Consider the following 22,199-nt stretch of genomic DNA (forward strand, 5'->3'; position numbering starts at 1 on the left):
GAGTGATTTCAAGCAGGCATTATTATGGAGGCTTATAAAGGCATGATGCCTCATTTTCAATTCAGTGATAATTAGATGAGTCCCAGGTGTGCATGGTTTAGTGATGCACGCCAGTGTCTTCCCCCACTTGTTAGATTTTGAGCACCGCTGCAAAATCTTCTAATGATCAGTAATATGCACGGTGTAAAACGAATGTAAAAGCACAACAACCAACATCTTGAAATTGTCATCTTGAAATTGTTTTGTGAATGGCTAAGGTAATCATCAAATTAGTACATCAAATCCTCGCGGAGCCTCTCATTATTCAGGACATGTACTGTACATAGTCTTGCCAGCCCATAGAGCCCCATTGTGGAGCCATTTTGTGTACACCCAAGTATGCGCCCCCAATGCCGGATGCTAACTTGCCTATGTTGCATAATTGACATAATTAGCATTATCTCCAATATGACAATATTTCAGACACCGTTTGGCCAATTTGTACAATATTGGAGTGGTTTTAGGGGTTCATGAGGATACTGAATCCATTTTGGCACATTTTGAAACGGATTTTGGCATTTTCATTCATTTTAAGTCAGTTATGAGAATATGTAAATGCTTAATATAGTAGACCTGACAATATTTAAAAATCAGAAGAGCTCAAAGTCACTGGTGTGAATATTGAAACACAACATTTGGTCAAATTTCTTCGGTTTCTACCGTTATATAAAGGAGGATGAAATAAAGATTTTCATGATGATTATTGTCTCAATCCATGGTGAAAATAAATCAAAAGTACATAACCATGATTTATTATTTGCATATTTCACTGTGAGGGACCAGGCAGTATGGCAACAGGGACGCAAAAATAAAGTTTAGAAATAAGGATTTATTGTTACAAAAATAATACCATATTAACGGCCACCGTATATTAATTTCATAGCTGAAGAAATTTTGCAAAGTCAATGTATAATCTGTGGCTAATAGTTGGGAAATTACGGTAACTGGCATTCTTCCACCACGAAATCCATTACGAAAGGAAACAACCACTCACGCCAGTAGCTGGGATTCAGGCCACTAGCCACGCCACGCCGGTAACAAACAAACTTAGATCAAAAGGAATGTAAGTAACGCAACAAACACAAAAGAAACTAACTGTGTGCACTCAGCTGTAACTAATATGTGAAACGTAACAAGCATGTGAAAATCTTAAATACAGTTGGATGTGTTTGAACGAAAATAACCTTGTGTTTTCTGTTCTTTAGTATAGATATGAAGTTATTGTTAACTGAATGGAACGAACTAAGATGCAATGAATGATGGTAATGAATAGTTAGCTTTAAATGTGCATAAACAGAAAACAACTCAAATATGCATAAATAAAGCTGTGCGGGTATGCGGTGAGTGTAGGCTAGGCTACTCGCCGCCGTTAGTATTTCAATGTGCGGCTGCAGAGTCGGCCGTCACATTCATTAATGGCTCATACACACAGTTGCATGCGTTGCAGTGCTGGAGACACATCCCATTCACTTTACATGGGCTTACGTCATCCGTTGCCAAACTGAATTGTGAGACCGTTGCGTCGCGTTGCTCCCGTCGCTCGCGTTGAGAAGTTGTTGCTGCACCGACGGACGGCACCGGCCAATCAAGCCAATCGACGGACGGCACCAGCCAATCAAATTACGGTTATACTTCAAGTCATTAGCGTAGCTATCGTCGGGAACACCCACTGGCATGCGTTGACAGAACGCAACTGTGTGTAGAAGCCCTTACACATCTCTCGGGGTGGTCTGCATTGACAGAATATACTTTTGAGTAAAATGTACCTATTTGGCATCTACTTTTATCACAACTATGTTTCAGTCACTTTCGGTTGTAAAACAAAATGTAAAATGTAAATGTAAATCAGGTTTATAGGCCAAGTATACTTGCGTATACAAGGAATTTGGTCTCTGCATTTATCCCATCCGTGAATTAGTGAACACACAGAGCACACAGTGAACACAAGTGAGGTGAAGCACACACTAACCCGGAGCAGTGAGCTGCCTTGCTACAGAGGCACTCAGGGAGCAATGAGGGGTTGGGTACCTTGCTCAAGGGCAAAGGCTCAGAGCTACGAGCCACACCCAGCACCTGCTTCACGCATGGGGCTGGGTGTGACTCGTATAACTGCTTAATAGTGCCCAAGCGCCCGGAGTCAAAGCAGGCTTTATGTGTACACTAATTTACGGATGGGATAAATGCAGAGACCAAATTCCTATACGCAAGTATACTTGGCCTAGAAACCTGATTTACACACACACACACACACACACACCCTCACACAAAAGTATGCATTGTGTTTTGGTGGCAATACGTTGTTGAGTGTGTTTGAATTTCCTTCCTTGTAGAATCCCCCTTCCACAGTAGGAAGAAGTTGATCTACAACTCTGTTTCCTTATGAGCAGCATACGATGGGATAAATGCCAAATTGCCATGCCAGAGACCAAATTCCTCATACACAAGTATACTTGGCCTAGAAACCTGATTTACACACACACACACACTCTCACACACAAGTATGCATGGTATGCATTGTTGAGTGTGTTTGGATTTCCTTCCTTGTAGAATCCCCCTGTTACCTCATTAGCAGCATATGTGATGTTGTAGCTATTTTTTTCTCACATACTGGAACTTCAAAATACATAGCCTTATGATTCTCTTGTTCAGTTCTGCACTGGACTTGAATTAAGAACCTCGGGCACAGGTAACACACATATTTCACCTATTGGTTATCATGTGGTTAATTGAAAGCTCTGTCAGTCACTTTGAATAAGCTAAATGACTAAATGTAAATTGAACTTTTGATGATCAAATGATCACATGAACTTTTGCATACGGTTCTATTTGGCAGGGGCCAAATTGTATATGTTTTTAGTATTTAAATAATTTATGAGTCTGTGAAAAAAGAATGACAGTTTTTTTGTTCTACTTACAATCCCTTTTCACTTAACAAAACCCATATCTATTAAGTTTTGCTAAAAAGACCACTGGTCATGGTCAGAGTCTGTTAACGCACCTTGAATAGAGACAAGGGTTTGTAAAGTAGTGAGAGGGTAATAAGTGAACCTCTGTACAACACTAGGCACTTAATTATAAAACCATACTGAAGTGAGTGACTAACAAGTTATGCACCCTTACATCAGAAGTCTTTGAAGAGATTTGAAAGAGATTTTTGAAACAATACAGTCTCACACCAACTCATTTCTAAAGACAAGTCACAGATTTTTATAGTCACAGACTTTGATTTTGCAACAACTAGGAATCTTGCAGGGTTCTGGTTCAAATTATTTACCATCATACACTAGATATCAACAGGAACTCATATGGAAGCCTACTCATATTAAAGTCATATTTTAGTGTTTTTGCAGCCTTCTTTCATGTGTGACATCTCTATCCGATATAGTGTTGTTCCATCATGTGGAATAGCCGACTAATAATTTATAAGAAACAAAATCACAAATAATCATATAGATACAGCTGTAACCTACTTAGATAGATAGATAGATAGATAGATAGATAGATAGATAGATAGATAGATGGATACTCTAGATACGTTATTGATCCCCAAGAGGAAATTCAAGCCAATTCAAGCCAACATACCTTTCCCTAAAGGTTCCCTAATAGTTGCACAAAACTATACCTTTAGGGAACGTTCCCTGATGGTCGTATTAAGGATAATTTTTATCCATTAGGGAACGTTCCAAGTTAAAATATTATATATTTTATATAAAATAATATATATTATATATAATATTTTTATCCATTAGGGAACGTTCCCAGTTAAAATATTACTATTGTACGTTTCCCTCCCAAACTCAAAATGCTTCCAACGCGTTCAATGGTCTAGTATGACGTCCACTGGAGGAGCATTGCGAATATCGGAGCTGATTTCAAGAGCATTAGCATTATTCTCGGGATTTCGCAAGACTGACAGGGGTCAAAACTCAAGGTTCAACCCCAGCAGGTGATTAGTCGTGTTGACGTTGTGCTGGAGGAAAGATTTGGTTTCAGCTCAAGGTAAGAAAAATAAATATGAGTTGAGTTGCAAAAAAATATGAGTTGCCTTATTCACTGACAATTGATGCTTGTTGGTTTCTACAATTAGGGGCAATCATGTTGTGATTACTTTCCAAAGACAAGTTTTATGATTATTTTGGTTTTGTTGCACCATCACAGTATCTGTTTTTTTATTATTATATACTGGAGCCACATGGACTATCAGCAAATGTGGCTTTGTAAATGTTGTCGATCTTCAATTTAAACAAGTAAACAGGATTTGATTGTTGCTTTTTTGTTCTCAATTTTTCTATAAGAATGGATAGATGTAATTCTTCAGACGATTGTTTGCTGTAGAATCTCCCTTCCTGTAATCTGTCATTAATGCTGGAATATTAACACACACAAAGAGTAGGACATAGGAACAACTCTGTCAGCTACATTTGTTTACCCACTAATATCTTCCTGTTTTGTTTGTTTTTAAATAGGAGAAATTTTACATCATAGAAAATGGGGGATTTAGAATTCCTTTCAAAGCTGCTGAAAAAAGTCAATGACCACTCCACAGTCATTGGAAAAGTATGGATGACCGTCCTATTTTTGTTCCGAATCATGGTTCTGGGTGCCGGGGCAGAAAAAGTGTGGGAGGATGAACATTCTAGTTTAGAGTGCAACACACAGCAACCTGGTTGCGAGCAGGTGTGCTACGACTGGCAGTTCCCCATCTCCCACATTCGGTTCTGGGTGTTGCAGATCATCTTCGTCTCCACGCCAACCCTGATGTACCTCGGCCACGCCATGCACATCATCTCCAAGGAGCAGCATAGGCAGACATCAAGGTACATCAAGGGCAAAGGCCATGTGAGAATCAAGGGCCAGCTCCTGGTCAGCTACCTGGCACAACTCTTCTTCAAGATCCTCCTGGAGATCGGCTTCATTGTGGGCCAGTACTACCTCTACGGCTTCGTCATGGTGCCCATGTTCTCCTGCTCCCAGTCGCCCTGCCCCTTCACAGTGCCCTGCTACATGTCGCGACCCACCGAGAAGACCATCTTCATCATCTTCATGCTGGGCGTGGCCTGCGTGTCCCTGCTGCTCAGTGTGCTCGAGCTCTTCTACCTCATCTACTCCAAAATGCTACGCAGCAGTTGCGGTGACAGACAGAGCCTGGGCGGCAGCCTGAACAGGGCAACAGAGGATTCGAGGCGGCTTCAATGAAACTGATGTGACCATCACAGGTCCATGTGTTTCTGTTAAATTGCCCTGAAAAGCCACATAGGAAATATTTGCAACAAGACAATATCTGGCCATTTTTACGTGTTCACTTTCAGCAGAAATGTTATTTTTTGTCTTGGGCCACATGATATTGATGAGATAGTGGGTATGAGAGTATAACTGTTGATCTTGTGTTAACAAAACATTGTATTGTTGATTGTTGCCTGTTGTAAATCAAATTGATCATGTAAGGTAACATTTTTGTACAGTATGTGTATATAAATCAGACAAAGTTATATGTAATACATTATTTTTAGATAGATATTGTTTACATTTAGGTAGATAGGTATAGGTACAGTTACTGTATAAATACTGTACCGGTATGGGTCAATAACGTAACATGCAGATTTCTGTGTCCGAGTCCATTACTTTGGTTTAAAATAATTTGAAATGATAACAAGCATCATTATTATGTTATAATAATATAACATAATAATAATATTGGAATAATGCTCAAAGGAAAAGTGTACTGTACATCATCTGAATGATTTCCCTTTGAGAAATAAAAAGATATTAAAACAAATAGATATATTTCATATTTTGTCATCTCAAGCCCTGAAAATGTCGCAACCGTCTGAGCAAATTAGCAATATGTGAAAAGTATTCATGCAGAATTTAAAAGGTAAGGAAATAAAACATAAATATGGGGTCAACTTTTGGTAACGCTTTAGAATAACATGTGCTTATTAGGTATTAAAAGTGCATAATAAGCAGTTAACAATTCATTACTAACAGATAGTTAACTGTTGTTATCCTGTAATAACATTAACTAACTGTTAACAATGCAGCTTGTAAGTGTTAATAAGCAGCCTTTTAAGTTACTTACAAGCATATTTGTTAACAGTTGTAAGTGTTAACAAGCAGCTTGTTAATGCTTGTTAATGGTGTATAAGACAAAGAGGTGGATAACTAATACGCTTATAAGACCTTTCTTACCTATTTGTAGTACATTTTGCAGCCCCCCAATCTAAAGCGAGGACCATGTAGTCTATAGTTCCAACAAGCCCAACCTTCTATCTCTATATACGGTATCTCTCCATCTAGCTTGGTTTAGCTGTGAGAAATACACCTTCAAAATTGTTGCTGTGAGCAGGAATACTACTTTTCTTATACAGCTGATGAAATTGTTTATGTTGATTCTATATTCCGAAGTGCTATATCACACTAGCTATGCTTTTTACAAATATGTTTCTGATGGAAAAGTGGTGTTTAATTAATGCAGAAACAGACCACGAATGTTCGCCTCTGTTCAAGGCAAATTGAAACATGTTTTAAATCGATCACGAACGTTCGCCTATGTAAGCAACTTTGAACCAGAGCTTTGAACGCACCCACTTATCGTCTTTAAGCCTCGGTTGCTAGGTAACCAAACTATATACAAAGCTGGCATATCTTTAGACTGCTGACAAACTGACAAACTGTTTTATGCGTTCACTGAACAAAGATTAAGGAAATTAAACACCACTTTTCCATCAGAAACATATTTGTAAAAAGCATAGCTAGTATGATATAGAACATCGGAATATAGAATCAAAATGAACATTTTCATCAGCAAATTAGGAACTCAACAAGTAGCGATGCACCCCCTGACGCGGGAGACCGGGGTTCGGGTTCTGCTCACTGCAACAATTTTGAAGGTGCATTTCTCACAGCTAAACCAAGCTAGATGGAGAGATACCGTATATAGAGAGATAGAAGTTTGGGCTTGTGGAACTATAGGCTACATGGTCCTCGCTTTAGATTGGGGGGCTGCAAAATGTACTACAAATAGGTAAGAAAGGTCTTATGGACCCTTTCAAGAGAGTTCCATTATCAGCATCATAGTTGGCCCCACAAGACTTCCTTTTTAACATTCCATATGTTATCTTAATGCAGAGGAAGTAGATTGGGGCCCAAATAGAACGTTCAAGCATTGTTTTTGTTTACCTTGTTGAAAGGGTCTTAGTTATCCACCTCTTTGTCTTATACACCATTAACAAGCATTAACAAGCTGCTTGTTAACACTTACAACTGTTAACAAATATGCTTGTAAGTAACTTAAAAGGCTGCTTATTAACACTTACAAGCTGCATGTTAACAGTTAGTTAATGTTATTAAAGGATAACAACAGTTAACTAACTGTTAGTAATTAATTGTTAACTGCTTATTATGCACTGTTAATACCTAATAAGCACATGTTATTCTAAAGTGTTACCCAACTTTTTTGTTGAAGGACTTTCACATTTTCTAGTTTCTAGTTTCTAGTTCTAGAAAAAAACTTTTGTATGGAAATTTGCATATCTGAAATGTCAGGGTGATACAACTGCATTCATAGAATGTTTATTTTGAATTAAAGAGGGAAAAGAGTAAAGAGGATTTTCCCTCATTAAGAGGACCCCAAGTGGCCTCTACTGATCTACTGAGAAAAAAGTTTGTAAATCTCTCTCAAATATTGCTAAAAAAATAGCTACTTTCTCATTTACTTTTACATAGTTGGACTTGTACAGTTTACATGTCAGGTGGTACAACCAGTGTAACACTAATAAGAACAGTTAGGTCAGGTTGTACAACCAGGTACAATACTAATTTAAACCAAAAATGTATTGTACCTAATTATTCTATTAAACAATATACTTTTTTCATTTGTAAAGTATTTATTCACATTTAAAATGTAAAGTTGGATGTTGGAAAGCCAAAATACCCTTTACAACTATTCATAAGTGACTTTTAATACCAGTGTCAACTACAAAATAATAATGTGTTAAGCACTGTAGACACTCTCAGGTATACTTACCAAAAAATAAAGAAGTGTGTTTTTTTTAGAAACTTTTGGTTGTACCGAACTTCTATAAATGTTACTCAACCATTAAGACTTGTTTAAACACAGTCTTCCAACTTAAAAAAAAAAATGCATTTTGTCCATTTGTAAAGATCAGTGGCGTAACTATAGTAGGTGCAGCAAGTGCAGTCGCACCAGGGCCCGTGACCTCCCGGGGCCCGTGGCTACCCCCGCCCTGCCTCCTTTTTTTTTTTTTTTTTTTGAACTTTAGAATGTTGCACGGAGAGTGAAGCGTCACTTTAACGATCTATCGGAAGATGAGCGCTTAACCGATACAGAGAGATACTTCAAACTGCAGGTATTTAATGCAACATTTGGACATCATAATCAGTCAGCTCTCCCAAAGATTTGCAAGTATGCGGGAAACTTGTCATGTGTTTGAGTCTTTACGTCCTATGACCCTTCAACTCGCAGGTGATGATGAACTGCTTGAAAAGGCAAGACGTTTGTCAGACCATTATAGCAGGGACATTGCACCGACATTCCCAACACAACTCCTCTCATTCAGGTCTTGCTTTAAAGCAGAGATTTCACAGAAGTCATCTATTTTTCAACTTGCCAAAATGCTGGTGGTAGATTATGACAGTGTTACATCCAAATTCGGGGAAATGTGTACTCATGTTGTTTCTGACATTGCCTGTGACTGTGGCAACAGCTAAGCGATCTTTTTCCAAACTCAAACTTATTAAGACCTATACCTAAGGAGCAGCATAGGGCAGGAGAGGCTCCGTTGGTTAGCTATCCTGTCCATTGAAAATACGAGAGCCAGAGCATTAAATATTGGGAACATCGTTGACGATTTTGCACAACGAAAGGCTCGTAAGATGGCCTTCTTCTAATGGCCTAATTCACGCATATTGGGGATTGTATGCATATGAATGATTTTATTTGGTTTCTGGACGGTTAAATAAGTTAGGCTACATTAATTTTTGTTTCTGCGCAGTGCGAGTTTATAAGCAAGCAATCTACGCTTGCAGTTTCAGCAGAGGGTTGAGAGGTGTGTTTTTTATTTGAAATTGTAATCTGTAACTACTAAACTACTTCGGTGCCTCAGGCCCTTTGCATAAACAATTGAAGTCACCCTTAATGTGTATTGCATGTATCAGAGCTAATTCATCCTGGGCCAAAGTTCGCCGGTGGGGGGCCCCCGCGTTGCGCTCTCACACCTGGGCCCACCATTGGTTTGTTACGCCACTGGTAAAGATGACCCATATTAGGCAGTTTATTCCAATTATTGTATGAACATTCAGAAATGATCCTCATGCTGAACTGTGTAAGGTTGTATGTCTTGTGGATCTTTGAAAAATATTTCAAATTTGAGCTCCGTTGTGAAGCCTGGTCACCAATCCGCCTAAACATTCTTAAATAAATCAAAACCTCCAAGTGAATCAGTATTGTATATATAGAACATATACACAATTTCCTAGCGTCACTGATACCAGACCCTTCTCAATTGAGATTATTATTATTATTATTATATTTTATTTTTAATTTCTGTGAGTAATCATGATTAGGTACCAGGAAGTACGTAAGGGAAAAACAACATCAATGAAAAAAGGAACAATTTCAGAATTTTATCAAAACAGAATTTCATCTCTTAAAATAACTGACAAAATGATGATACAGATGGCAAAGAAGTAAGTTTCACTAGAGAACATTTGTTTTCATACATGGCATTAAAATACAAAGCTTTGCATGAAATAGCTGAAACATTGCAGAAGCATTCAAGTTTTCGTCTAAAACCTTGCAAGCATTAACAACGGTTACTAATTGGCACTGATTGATGCTTGCTGAACAGTTAACTGTTGTCTGTTGGTAATATCTGTGATGTTGTGCTATGATGGCTTTTCTTACATTATTTGTTTGCTGGGTGTTTGTAGTAGGGCTTTCACAATATTAAGAATATGATTATAATGACAAAATATATCACAATATATGATACATGATTTATTTATATTTTACTCTGCTGTTGTAAAAAGCAAACTTCTCGTGACTTGTCCCCCCTGTACATTTTTGTTGAGAAGCTGAAGGATTAACAACAGGCAAAAACTATCTCCAAACAGCTATACTGTATCTACTGATAAGGTGATGTTTCACTATTCTCGCGAGATTTGTCTGGCCACCGTTCTTGAAGTTGCATGGCTGGTTTGGTAGCGACTCGCTGCTGTAGCTATGCTGGGTGAACGATTCGCCTTTTACAAGTTCGTTTACCATCAAATTGGCTTTGTAAAGGTTAAATGAAGGTGAAAATCTTGCATAGTGTACCTTTAAAGTAAATATCAATTTTATTCTACAATTTATCTCTCTTCAAAACATATAATTTTTCAGTACAACTTCTAGTCCATGAGCCAGATGTCTATTTTGGGCTGATCGGTGCTAACTGAGGGCATCAAACTTTATTGTTATTTTCTGATAGCTATGTGTGTCTAAATCAAAAATGTATGATGGACATCTAAGACTCACAGCTGAAGCTTAGTAGAGCAACTCAATATTGAGTTAATGTATGACAAAAAAACCCTAAAATGTATGCCCAATGTATTATGCATGGGCAGAAAAGTTATGATGAGGGTGGGAAATGTCAAAACCCATGTTAGTTCACATCTTGAGGGTATATGCTTTCAGACAATATACTGTATGATTTAGGTGGTTGAATAATTTTTTCCTAAATGGCACAGCCCAAAAGGTATTAGCCATACACCCAATTTACCTATACCGAATGTATTATTCATGGGCAGCATACTAAGGATATGGGACATGTCTCATGTAATGTTCGATCCCATCCTTTGGGCATAAGCTTTCAGAAAATATATGGTTTATATGGATGAATCATCAAATCTTCAGCTGTGAGTTTGGAAAGAGAACGTTTTTGTCATGTGGGGGCATAGACAAACAAAATAAAACAGGTTTGGCTTGGTGCCCTCTCGTGGCACCGACTTCTGATAGATACTTTAGATAGATACTTTATTGATCCCAAATTCAAGGTCTCAGTAGCATACAGACATCACACACAACATGCACTGGCTCTGCGCTGGCTCACGGACTGTCCCACTTTGTTTGTCTATATGTGTGTGTGTGCTAGCCTGGCTAACGTCAGACCTCATCTCATTGAGATTGGGTCTGGGAACTAGACATTCATTTTCTTGTATTTGAAACCTGGTTTACGAATGCCCAGAGCAGTTGATTGGGCGCTACGAATGTCTATCAAATGCGTCTGTACATACTGTAGCTCATAACGGTTTCGATGTGTCGTCATCGTCTTGCTGCCCTCCCTCCGTTCTGTGTTTGGTTCCTTCGTTGAGGTGAAAACGAAGTCCATAGAATTCAGGCTGCCTAGCAGCGTGAATAAAATCGCGCGTGTAAGGCAGCATGGGAAAACCCAGGCTATGTGTGTGCAGTGGTTAAAGTGGTATTTGGCAGGTGGGGGAACCCTGAAATCCAGTGTCTGTGCAATGGGGGAAAATGACTCACCATTGGGCAACATATTGAGTATTGTGGTGTATCAATACTATCGTGGTGTATCAATACATGCTCCCCTATACGGAAATTCTGTATATTTTAACATTTAAATGTATCAATCTGGTGCACTTTAAAAAAATAAATTCAGAGGATATATTTGCTATTTTTTATCTATGGATGGAAATATTTGTGCTGTAGCCAAAACTGTTTTGCACACACAGGTGGAATAAGTATGATGATGATAGCCTACAGCAATGAGTTTACAATTACAAATCATATTTGCAGAGTTTCACAGTTCAGAAATGGTCAAAAGCAGGGCTTTGAACCAGAATTATTTCCCAATTGGTTCGTTCTGAACAGTATTTTAACGTTTTCGGTTAAACCCTAAAATTGACGTTCCTGAACCGGTTTGAACAAAAAATAAAGTTCCCGAACCGGTTAATAATGTTCCATGTCAGCTGCAGGACATACAAATAAGTAGGCATTAGGACATGCCTACATTTTTTTCAGTATTATAGCCTACATGAATTAAGACAAGGAAAATTTCTGCCATGTTGTTTATTGGCAAACACCTGAACACATACCCATTATACTTTTTACATAGCTCAATTGGTGCAAATGACCAATCACCAAGCATTACAGAAGCATCACTGTAGTTCTTATCGTAAACGTACTAATTACCAACCATTTTGTTCGAAAATTCTAAAACAACAATGTTTTTTAATACTTCAAAATAACGAGGTCACAAAAGCAGGGGCGGAGCCAGAGGGGTGGCTCCGGGTGTAAGTGGCAAACACGCTTGCCTTTATTGGCCTACAGGCTATTGCTTGTGCTAACACACAAAGATTATATTTACCTATTGCGTCTGCCAGTGCCTATTTATCTAATCACACACTTAAATCGCCAACATTTGCTAGGTCATTAGGTGTTAACTGTAGGCTAGGCTATATTTTGTAAAAGCGTTTAATGACAATAATGTCCTAATGTAATGTTAAGACAACTTTTCATTAATGGTTCATCAAGCTTACTCATAAACACTCGTTGCATCTAGGCTACAGGTAGAGATATTCTAATGACATGTATGACCATACAACCAGTCAAGCATTTGTTGTAAAATATTGAAATTATGGGAAATTTACATAGCTTAGGCTGAACTGTATGTTTCTTTTGTCCCCCATGCCTGTTTTATTCGTCCCAATCAGGAGGGATAAATCAAACATTGCACACGTTCCACTTTTGCCAATAATTCCTGAACGCAGGGCTGGACTGGCCATCTGGCATACTTTTTTCTTTTTCGTTTTTGGCCGAGCCGGTCTTTCTAAAGTTAATTTTCCATAGTAGCGTGTGACAACAAAATCATGCCTGTGTTCTGTTCCCAGAGCTTTCTCTCTCTATGATTTGCAGCGTTTCTCAAATTATGAGCCTCCTCGACAAGTAGATTGCTGGTCTACAGAGCCATGTATTTAAAATACAAAATAGTATGTTGTCATTTGTATTTTATTTAGTTGGAAAAAAATGGCATCATATTTTGTATCAAAATACCTTATAGGTTTGTAGTTTAAAAATACTGCCAAATATTTTTGGTAAAACCAATAACCCTATTTGGTGATGTGATTATAAAAGTGCAAAACAATGAATGCAGCACTGGTGCTGACTTGAAATTTGCCCAGAGTTGTTGTGAATATTGAGATCCAGGCAGATAAGTAACATGTAGGTTGCTCACACACACAATACACTCCCTCATACCAAACTCAAGTTTCTTGAGAACTTAAGTCAATTAATTCGAACACATGGAACCATGTGGTTGCCCTGCAACAAGTTGCCCCATGTATTGCCTAAAGCAAAATGTTGAACTTTTATTTAATTAATAATTTGCCCAGATTTGCTCACACACACAATACACTCCTTCATACCAGCCTCAAGTTTCTTGAGAATTTAATGATCAGTTTCTTGAGAACTTTAATCATTCAATCGGAACATATGGAACTAGTTATGTGGTTGCTCTGCAACAATGTTCAATCTGGGCATGCATTGACGATGTAAGAGACTTGTCTCCACTTTGTACCGCTTGACAAGTTCAGTTGTGACTTTTTGAGTGCATCTCTGTTTAGGCTATAAGATGTAACAGGCAGGTCAGCATAGTTGATCTGTTGACTGTTTGCAGGTTATGGCATGTCTTGTAGGCAGAGAAAAACTGAAAAACTCAAACACTGTCCACTTAATTAACAGAGTTAGTGTACTGATGAAGGAATAGATTAGATAGATATGGAAGGTTTGCAAAGTGATATCATGCTCCTTTTAAAGAGTATTTTTAGTATTTTCCAAATAGAAAAATATAGTTGATTTTGATACATGGTGTGGCTATGCATTTTATAGTTTATTTTGATACATTTAAAATTAGGGATATTTTATTTTAAAATACATTGATGTGTTTTTGCTCATCCCTGCCAACAGCTAGAGAAGCCAGGCAGCTACAGTGCTACACTCTGTTGGCTGCAGTGCTACCTAGGGCTTGCCCTGATGCAGGGTACTGTCAAGTAGTGAAGTGATATGCAGGTAGCCAATGTTTAAGTCACCTAGCTGAGTTAGACAGAAGGCGAGCCCTGCTTGCTCTGTTAAGGTATTTCTGTGTCTCCCAAACTGCGTTAAAATGGTATGTTTAACAGCACCCCTGGACCCTCATAGGCCAATATGATCCTCAATATTAATCAAAATAGTAATAATAACAATAATATCAATAGAATGATAAATAATAAAGAAATAAACAAATATACAAAAAAGCAGGTCAAATTATTTTAACAGCTACAAAAATAGATGGCCATAGATAGTATAAGTTATTGTGGGGGAAAATGTCTTGGATGAGTATATTTGCAATATACATAAGACAGAGAGAGAGAGAGAGAGAGGCAATTAAATTATGACAGATAATGTAAAAATGAAATTTGCATTTATATTGTGGAACTGTTAACCAACATACAATTGTACCAACATACAAAAAACAAGTAGGCCTAACCTACAAACATGGGGCAATGCACAAAAAAAATCAACCATGAAATATTATATCATTACCATCAATGAATTACTTAAACTAAGGCTTGAAAAAAAACTGTCAGTGGTACCCAGGTCAGCCTAAAATGTGCAACTCCCGAACTCATGAAACATTGTAGCCTTGAGTTTGGCGCGCACGCACACAGCCACATCATGATACATTGTTAACACACAGCCCTAGCCTAGTGTAAGGGTCCTGTCATGTTTTGTTTTCCCTGTTTAGTGTTTTCCTTCATGTCTTCATCTCTTATTTATTTCCTGTGTCCTGTTCCATGTGTTTCTTTGTTTGTTTTGCCATGTGTTTCTGTTCCCTGTGCCCGTGTCTCCGCCCCTCACCTGATCCGCATTAGTCTGTTAATTATGGTTTCCACCTGTCTTGTTTTACCTTGTCCACCTGTGCCCTGTTACCCCTGTGTATTTAAACAAAAACTCTCCAGTCCCAGCTCCCCAACGCCCTGGGCCTGCAGTTCTTCCGGTAGCTCCAGTCACGATTCCAGCTCCCTCTCTAGCCCCGAGTCGGACTCCTGTGCCGGCTCCCGCTCCAGTCCCTATTCCCGCTCCAGTCCCGAGTGAGGCTCCTGCCCTGACTCCTACACCGGCTCAAGCTCCAGTCGCGAGTTCAACTCCGGCTCCAGTCGCGAGTTCGACTCCGGCTCCTGCTCCCGCTCCGGATCCGACTCGGGCTCCCGATCCAGCTCCGACACGGGCTCCCGATCCAGCTCCGACTCAGGCTTCGGCTCTGACCGGTCATCCATCGGGCTGTCCGCCTGACCCGCCGTCTCTGACCGGCCGTCCGCCTGACCCGCCGTCTCTGACCGGCCGTCCGCCTGACCGGCCGTCCGCCTGACCCGCAGTCTCTGATCGGCCGCCCAACGGGTCGTCCACCTGATCCTCCGTCCCTGGCCAACTGTCCGCCTGACCCTCCGTCTCTGATCGGCCGCCCGCCTGACCCTCCGTCTCTGACCGGCCGTCCACCCGGCCGTCCGCCTGACCCTCTGTCCCTGTCCGGCCGTCCACCCGGCCGCCCGCCTGACCAGACAGGCCTGACCGGGCGTCCACCGGGTCGTCCACCTGATCCTCCGTCCCTGGTCAACCATCCGCCTGACCCTCCGTCTCTGACCGGCCGTCTGCCTGACCCTCTGTCCCTGTCCGGCCGTCCACCCGGCCGCCCGCCTGACCCTCCTGCCGTTAGCCCCCTCCGCCCACCCTGTTTGGACCTTTTTTTGTTTGGGCCGTCTGGAATGCGGCCCTTTGAGGGGGGGTAATGTAAGGGTCCTGTCGTGTTTTGTTTTCCCTGTTTGTTTTCCTTCATGTCTTCATCTCTTGTTTATTTCCTGTGTCCTGTTCCATGTGTTTCTTTGTTTGTTTTGCCATGTGTTTCTGTTCCCTGTGCCCGTGTCTCCGCCCCTCACCTGATCCGCATTAGTCTGTTAATTATGGTTTCTGTCTGTCTTGTTTTACCTTGTTCCTTGTCCACCTGTTACCCCTGTGTATTTAAACCCTCTGTCTCCCCTCAGTCTTCGTCGGTTATTAGTCTATGTTTAAAATAAAGATTCTTGCAACTCTGAAGATTGCCTTGCCGTACTTTGCCCTACGTTTGGGTCAAGCCCTTGCAACTGTGACACCTAGCCTGGCCTTGGCCTGTCTACGTACTTCCAGTCGATTTCTTTTCCCTACAGTACTCCGTCTGGAATAGGTTGATTCACGCTCGTTTACTTCGGCAGTTGGGCAGCCGACCAACCAGCGAACAGTGGGCGTCCCTGAGAGCGATTACGTAGCCTACACAGGCATGGTGTTTCAATTACTACGTCCCCGCCCCTGAAGCAGATTGCTTGGAATACATCAACGTAGGGAGCGAAAATGACTTATACTTATGTTTGCTGATAAGATGCACCCGTGCTTGTTATGGGCGTGCTGCAGAGAAACTTATCTGTATGACGAAACGCCGGTTGTTAGTGATTGGTTCAAAGCGGTTCAAAGGAACTCCAATGATTTTAAACCTCAAAACTGTGCCCTCCCACCCGGAAATAAACGAACGCCTATGGATCAGGCTAGCCATAGCCAGCCACGACGTCAAATACATTGGAACACGCAGTCTAGCGCACACATACAGTACAGCCCAGCCACATCAAGGGTGGTGTTGGAGCCGATAACGGTAACGTTGTCAGGGACAGGGGTGGACGTGGACTTCACTATTTTGATCCTCGTTTTGAAAAAAGTGGACAAGGCGTCTGCAGGAATGAATGCGATGGTACACACACACCCACCTAACTTTCAACGCTTTGATAATATTTGTCCCGGTTAGGTTCCTGCATTGGTCAGTTAAAAAGTAGTCTACATAGTAGGCTAATGACATCCACATGCAATATCTTTAGAACAACAACGCCTAACAACAACCTATTTATTTGGACAACTTGTATAGCCCTATAAAGGCTAAAGTTACCTTTAGTTTTGTTCTAGCGAAGGCCACGCTCACGTATGGCTTTAAACAGCGGTAATGCTAGCCATTTTGACAAGCACAATAATCTTGCCTACCTTGTGCTTGCGGCTTGCCCATTTGAAATAACTCCTCTCGCTTTGCTGTCTCCATCCTTTCTGTTTTCGTTGTTTAAAAAACGTGTTATATCCATGATGAGTCTCGAGTTAATGAATTAGCTCATAACATTGTGTGCTGATAACCAGCATAGATAGTAATAGAAAACAACAAGCTAGCCGACAACTTCTGTAGCATGCGTAAGTAGGCTCTCCTGCTCAAACAAAAGGTGCGCGCGTGCATAGTTCTGCATTAAGTTGATTTTGAACGTGTTTACAAACTTACTTTACAGAAAATTGTAAATAGCCTACTGTCATGCAGTTAATGGAATACTGTGCAGAGTTGGGAAGTTATGGTAGCCTAGGCCTATTTGGTGTGAACACACACACACGGGCAATTCTCTCTCGAGTAGCCTGATGATAGCCTACGCACAGTGCGTACTTGGGTACGGCCGTGGTTTTGGCGCGCCTTACTGAGAACGTCTGGCTGCCGCTGTCTCTTTTTTCGAGCTCCGCTTTCATATTTCCTAATTGTCTCATGCGAAGCCATTGTTGTCTGTGATGGCATGCATTGATAAGGGGAAAGACAGGTGACAACAAGACATTTGTTTTCTTTTTTAAATGTCCCGCGCCGGGGCCCCCTAGTGGCCGGGGCCCGGGGCAGCAGCCCCTTTGCCCAATGCACAAACGCGGCCCTGAGTACAGCATAGCCCAGTGACAGACAACTTAGATAATTAACTTTAATATGTTTGGTTATTTGTATTTGCATTTTATTCAAATACAAAGAAATTTTATGTGAGAGTAAGGTATCTGTGTTTTTTGTCCTTCAATTGATGAGTATGGTGTTTTTTTGCCTGGTTTCCCTAATGTATTTGTGCTAATTTCACATCTTGAGCCTGTTTATCTGGATGTTTTGCCTCATGCCACCCTTGAATTAATCAGTGCCTCACTAGTGCCACCCTTGTTAAAAATGTCAATCGCCACTGCACAAAAGAAACTTTTAATGATGGGTAAAAGAGCTCTAACAAGACCCTCACCCTAAATTGCTGCACATCGTCTGTGCTGTTCTATCTATAGAACATCTATTTATCTATAGAACATCTATTATCTATTTATAGAACATCTATTTCCATGTAATAACATGGCCTGATACTACATAGGCCAGTCGTTACTTCTATAATCATTGGGCAATGCTTTGGGCGAATGTTTTGTAGTTCACTAACGAAACAGGCATGAGAGGGGAGATTTCAACGTTTCAACAATGAAACAGAGTTTGCCATCATTGCGAGAAGTCTCCAAATTTGTCGCTAGTCGCTTGATGCCATTTTCTGTCGCAAGGGATGGCCAAAAGTCGCTAAATTGGCAACACTTTCCCAGTCCTCTTGTCACTGTGTGTTTATCTTTTGCGCCATGTACCGTTACGGACTAGTCTATTTCATTGTGAAAGTAAGGGGTTTATGTTTAGGGAAAGATAACCATGAACTAGACATTTTAACTACTACTTCCACGTTTCAACGTATTTCTTAAGAATATTAATGCATGCTTTTGAAGCATTCATGATGATTTATGAAGGGGCTTTTTCTTTTTTTTTGAGTTTGGTTGGGGCCCCCCCTACTACAACCGCTGGTAGGGGGCCCCAAGCAGCCGCCTACCTATGCCTCTATGTTAAGACCGCCACTGTTAGAGACAGTAGGCTACAACCAATCCTACTAATCCAACTATTCCAGGGCATTTTGGCACATGGGGTCAAAATGAGAAGCCGTCAGAACTATGTTGTCAAACCTTGGCCTCCTCCACATATCTTTATGATAGTATATATTAAAGCTATTGCCTGCAGTTACTTACCAACTTTCTCAAACTATTTCATAAATATTTGTCTGTTTTACAGACAACATGGGACAATTGGGATTCCTGTCTTCATTGCTGGAAAAGGTGCAAACCCACTCCACTGTCATCGGGAAGGTGTGGTTGACTGTTCTGTTCCTTTTTCGGATCATGGTGCTAGGAGCCGGCATTGAGAAAGTTTGGGGCGATGAGCAGTCCAAGATGATCTGTAACACCAAACAGCCGGGTTGCAAAAACGTGTGCTACGACAGGGCCTTCCCCATCTCCCACCTTCGTCTCTGGGTGATGCAAATTATCTTCATCTCCACGCCAACCCTGATATACCTGGGTCACGTCATCCACGTCACACAGAAGGAGAAAAAGCTCAGGGAGAAACAGCAGAACAATGCAGAGAAGCAAGGGCTGAAGATGCCCAAGTACACAGACGACAAGGGCAAGGTCCACATCAAGGGCAGCCTCCTGGGCAGCTACATGACCAGCCTGGTGTTCAAGATGATCCTGGAGGTTGCGTTCATCGTGGGCCAGTACTACCTCTATGGCTTTGTGTTTGTACCCAAGATAGAGTGCGAAGGGGACCCGTGCCCCTACAAGGTGGAGTGCTTCATGTCGCGGCCCACAGAGAAGACCATCTTCATCATCTTTATGCTGGCGGTGTCCTGCGTGTCCTTGCTGCTGACCGTGGTGGAGATCTTCTACCTGATGTGCAAGTGTGTCAAGAAAAGCCCGCTAGAACCCCCAATCGAAACCCCACTAGTTCGATTACAGTGCAGGGAAAATTTAACACTCAACTTCAGTGGTCAAACAAGAAAACACAGACAGACAGACACACTAGTCACATACTGAGAAGACAGTGATTTATGTTGACTGTGATTTATGGTCTTGCTGCACTTAGCCGCTATCTCACAGGCAGACTTGACTCTACACCTTTTTCTGAGTTTTTATTGTACCTATGGGATCCTGTTTTTCTCTTAATTATGCTTGTTTGTATATGGGCTTGTGGGAGAAAGATTACATACTAAGATAATCCTTTAATTGTCTCCCAAAGGAGAAATTTGCAAACTACATACTAATGCAATCCTTTCTATGAGTGTATTAAGTGGTATGGACGCTATGTATTGCTGATTTTTGATGGTTCTGAAGCTCAACTGTTGGATTGTATGTCAATGCCATTAATCCTAATATAACATTGCCAATAGATTACCAACAGAATAGAATACTACATTTTCTAGACATGACAATTTATAAGGACTTGAATAGGCAGCTACATACTACCTTATTTAGAAAGATTGCCTCTCGCAATACCATCCCATGGCCTCTATTTTCCGACATGGCGCAAAGTGGGTTATTGTTTTACGCAAGAGAGAAAAAATGTGTGGCACTTGTCTGTCCCCTGTGGTTTCAAAATAAAAGTCTCTTAAACTATGGTCACTTACAATATGTAATATCACATACGTTATTCATGCATAATGTATTTTTGTGCATCATTGTATTTGTGTATCATTAGTACACATGTAATAAGAAGTACTTGTTACAATAGCCTACTTTGCCAAAGTGACCTCTCTCTTTGGGAAGGAAAAAGTGGCTATGGGGTGAAGTTTGGTACTCTTGACCAGACGTGGACTAAGTAGTTCAGTTAAAGTTATGTGTACATTCAGTGACTGTACGCTTATTGGCCTGTATATGGTGGTGTTGAGCGAAGGGTTGCTGGAAGGGGATATTGTCTCACACATACTCTTTCTTACAAAACGCACATACATACATCAACACACACATGCACACACACTCACATCCACAGGCACAGACACACGTATCCACATACAGTGGGCAGTGCTTCGACTTGGCCAGCTTCCCTCGCGGTCCGCGTGCGGGATCACGCGGTATCACGCGACTTTAATTTGTATTTTTCCAGTGACGCTGCAACGACGCTGCAACAACCCAAACAACCGGCAGATGTCTCAAGTGAGCAGGGTGTCTCATAAAAAGAAATGGAGCCTGGAAACCCCTACACAGACTTAACTATGGACCCTTTCAAGAGAGTTCCATTATCAGCATCATAGTTGGCCCCACAAGACTTCCTTTTTAACATTCCATATGTTATCTTAATGCAGAGGAAGTAGATTGGGGCCCAAATAGAACGTTCAAGCATTGTTTTTGTTTTTATTGATGAAAGGGTCTATAGACTTTAGCAGACTGGTTTAGAAATAATTTAATAGCCAGAAATATTAATAAAGAAATACCCTAATAAAGAAATATTTGGTTAACTGCGAGTGAATCCCGTTTGCAGCCGTAGAAGAAACGCAGGACAAATTAAACATTCTGGTTTTCTCCGAGTGCAACTATGATAGACAGACATCATTTGGACAAAATATAGAGCATGTTAACCTCCGTTGCTCAGCCAAATGCCTTCCTGTAACGTCCTGTTATCACGGAGTTACAGGCGATAAATGATTTTTGATGGTCACAAGTTTACTTCATTAGCGGTTTATTTTTTTGATTATTAAAGAGTGTTTTTCACTTAAAGGTTTGACTTTGTGCTTATTCAGTAGAGCATTTAGTGCTCTCCCCAATCCCTGACATTCACATTGCATGTTTGTTTGTAATGGAGGCAACCGCGAGATACGAGTTTGACGGCAATGAGTTGTTAACAGACATGAACCAAGAAATATAGCCCAGCAGCAATCTAGGGACTGTTTGTTATTTATTGAAGGGGCAACCGGAGGAATTTTGAGTGCTTTAGTCAAAAGTTGCATGACCCTCCCTTGCCTGCTAGAAATTGTTCAATGACCCTCCGACAGAATTGTCAAAAAAGACATGACCCTCCCCTGCCAATTGTCGCTGTCTTCCGCCCGCGCTGCTTTGCGCCACGAAGACACACTGTGATAACGTTCTTAAATCAATCTTTCCCGGGAGCTTGCATGCTACCAGTCCTTCCTTTTCAAATGTGTTGCACCTGTTTGCACAATTTCACAAATAATCACATGTGGTTAATAATATGACAAATAATCCCTGTGCACGGGGACCGAAACAATGCATGCCAACTTTTTCACATATTTTAATTTTCCCCCGCTGTCTTGCCGTTTTAATGTTTTCCCGTAGAATATCCCATATTTTAATACTCTCATAACATTAGCCCTGCCATCGGGCCTGTCTCTGTGTTGCCCTGTTGCTACCCCCGTGCCCTTCCAACGAAACAGATGTCTTCAAATCA

At 40.8% G+C, this 22,199-nt stretch overlaps 2 protein-coding genes across 8 annotated transcripts in view; both read left to right on the forward strand.

Annotated features, from left to right (window-relative positions):
* The window catches only part of LOC121712076 (gap junction Cx32.2 protein-like), a 37,485-nt gene extending 17,070 nt beyond the window's left edge, over window positions 1-20,415 (forward strand). Inside the window, exons 1-3 of one of the 5 annotated variants that reach the window (XM_042096054.1) lie at window positions 2,188-2,246; window positions 2,424-2,483; window positions 19,035-20,415. In XM_042096054.1, coding sequence (XP_041951988.1) covers window positions 19,040-19,834 — 795 coding nt within the window. In that variant the 5' untranslated portion in view covers window positions 2,188-2,246; window positions 2,424-2,483; window positions 19,035-19,039 and the 3' untranslated portion in view covers window positions 19,835-20,415. Of the gene's footprint in view, window positions 1-2,187; window positions 2,247-2,400; window positions 2,484-2,655; window positions 2,726-16,738; window positions 16,866-19,034 lie in introns of those variants that run through there. The other 4 variants (XM_042096052.1, XM_042096053.1, XM_042096055.1 and 1 more) reach the window with 4 other exon arrangements.
* LOC121712079 (gap junction Cx32.2 protein-like) lies at window positions 2,424-5,761 on the forward strand. 3 transcript variants are annotated; one of them, XM_042096061.1, is made up of 2 exons: window positions 2,424-2,483; window positions 4,506-5,761. In XM_042096061.1, the coding sequence occupies exon 2, from the start codon at window positions 4,528-4,530 to the stop codon at window positions 5,233-5,235; it is 708 nt and encodes a 235-aa protein (XP_041951995.1). In that variant the 5' UTR covers window positions 2,424-2,483; window positions 4,506-4,527; the 3' UTR covers window positions 5,236-5,761. The 3 variants fall into 3 exon arrangements, with proteins under 3 accessions (XP_041951995.1, XP_041951996.1, XP_041951997.1); XM_042096062.1 differs by lacking the exon at window positions 2,424-2,483 and adding an exon at window positions 2,664-2,725; XM_042096063.1 differs by lacking the exon at window positions 2,424-2,483 and adding an exon at window positions 3,773-4,038.
* Window positions 20,416-22,199: the final 1,784 nt, after the last annotated feature.

Source organism: Alosa sapidissima, chromosome 6 (assembly GCF_018492685.1).
Source record: "Alosa sapidissima isolate fAloSap1 chromosome 6, fAloSap1.pri, whole genome shotgun sequence".
NCBI classification, from domain to species: domain Eukaryota; kingdom Metazoa; phylum Chordata; class Actinopteri; order Clupeiformes; family Clupeidae; genus Alosa; species Alosa sapidissima.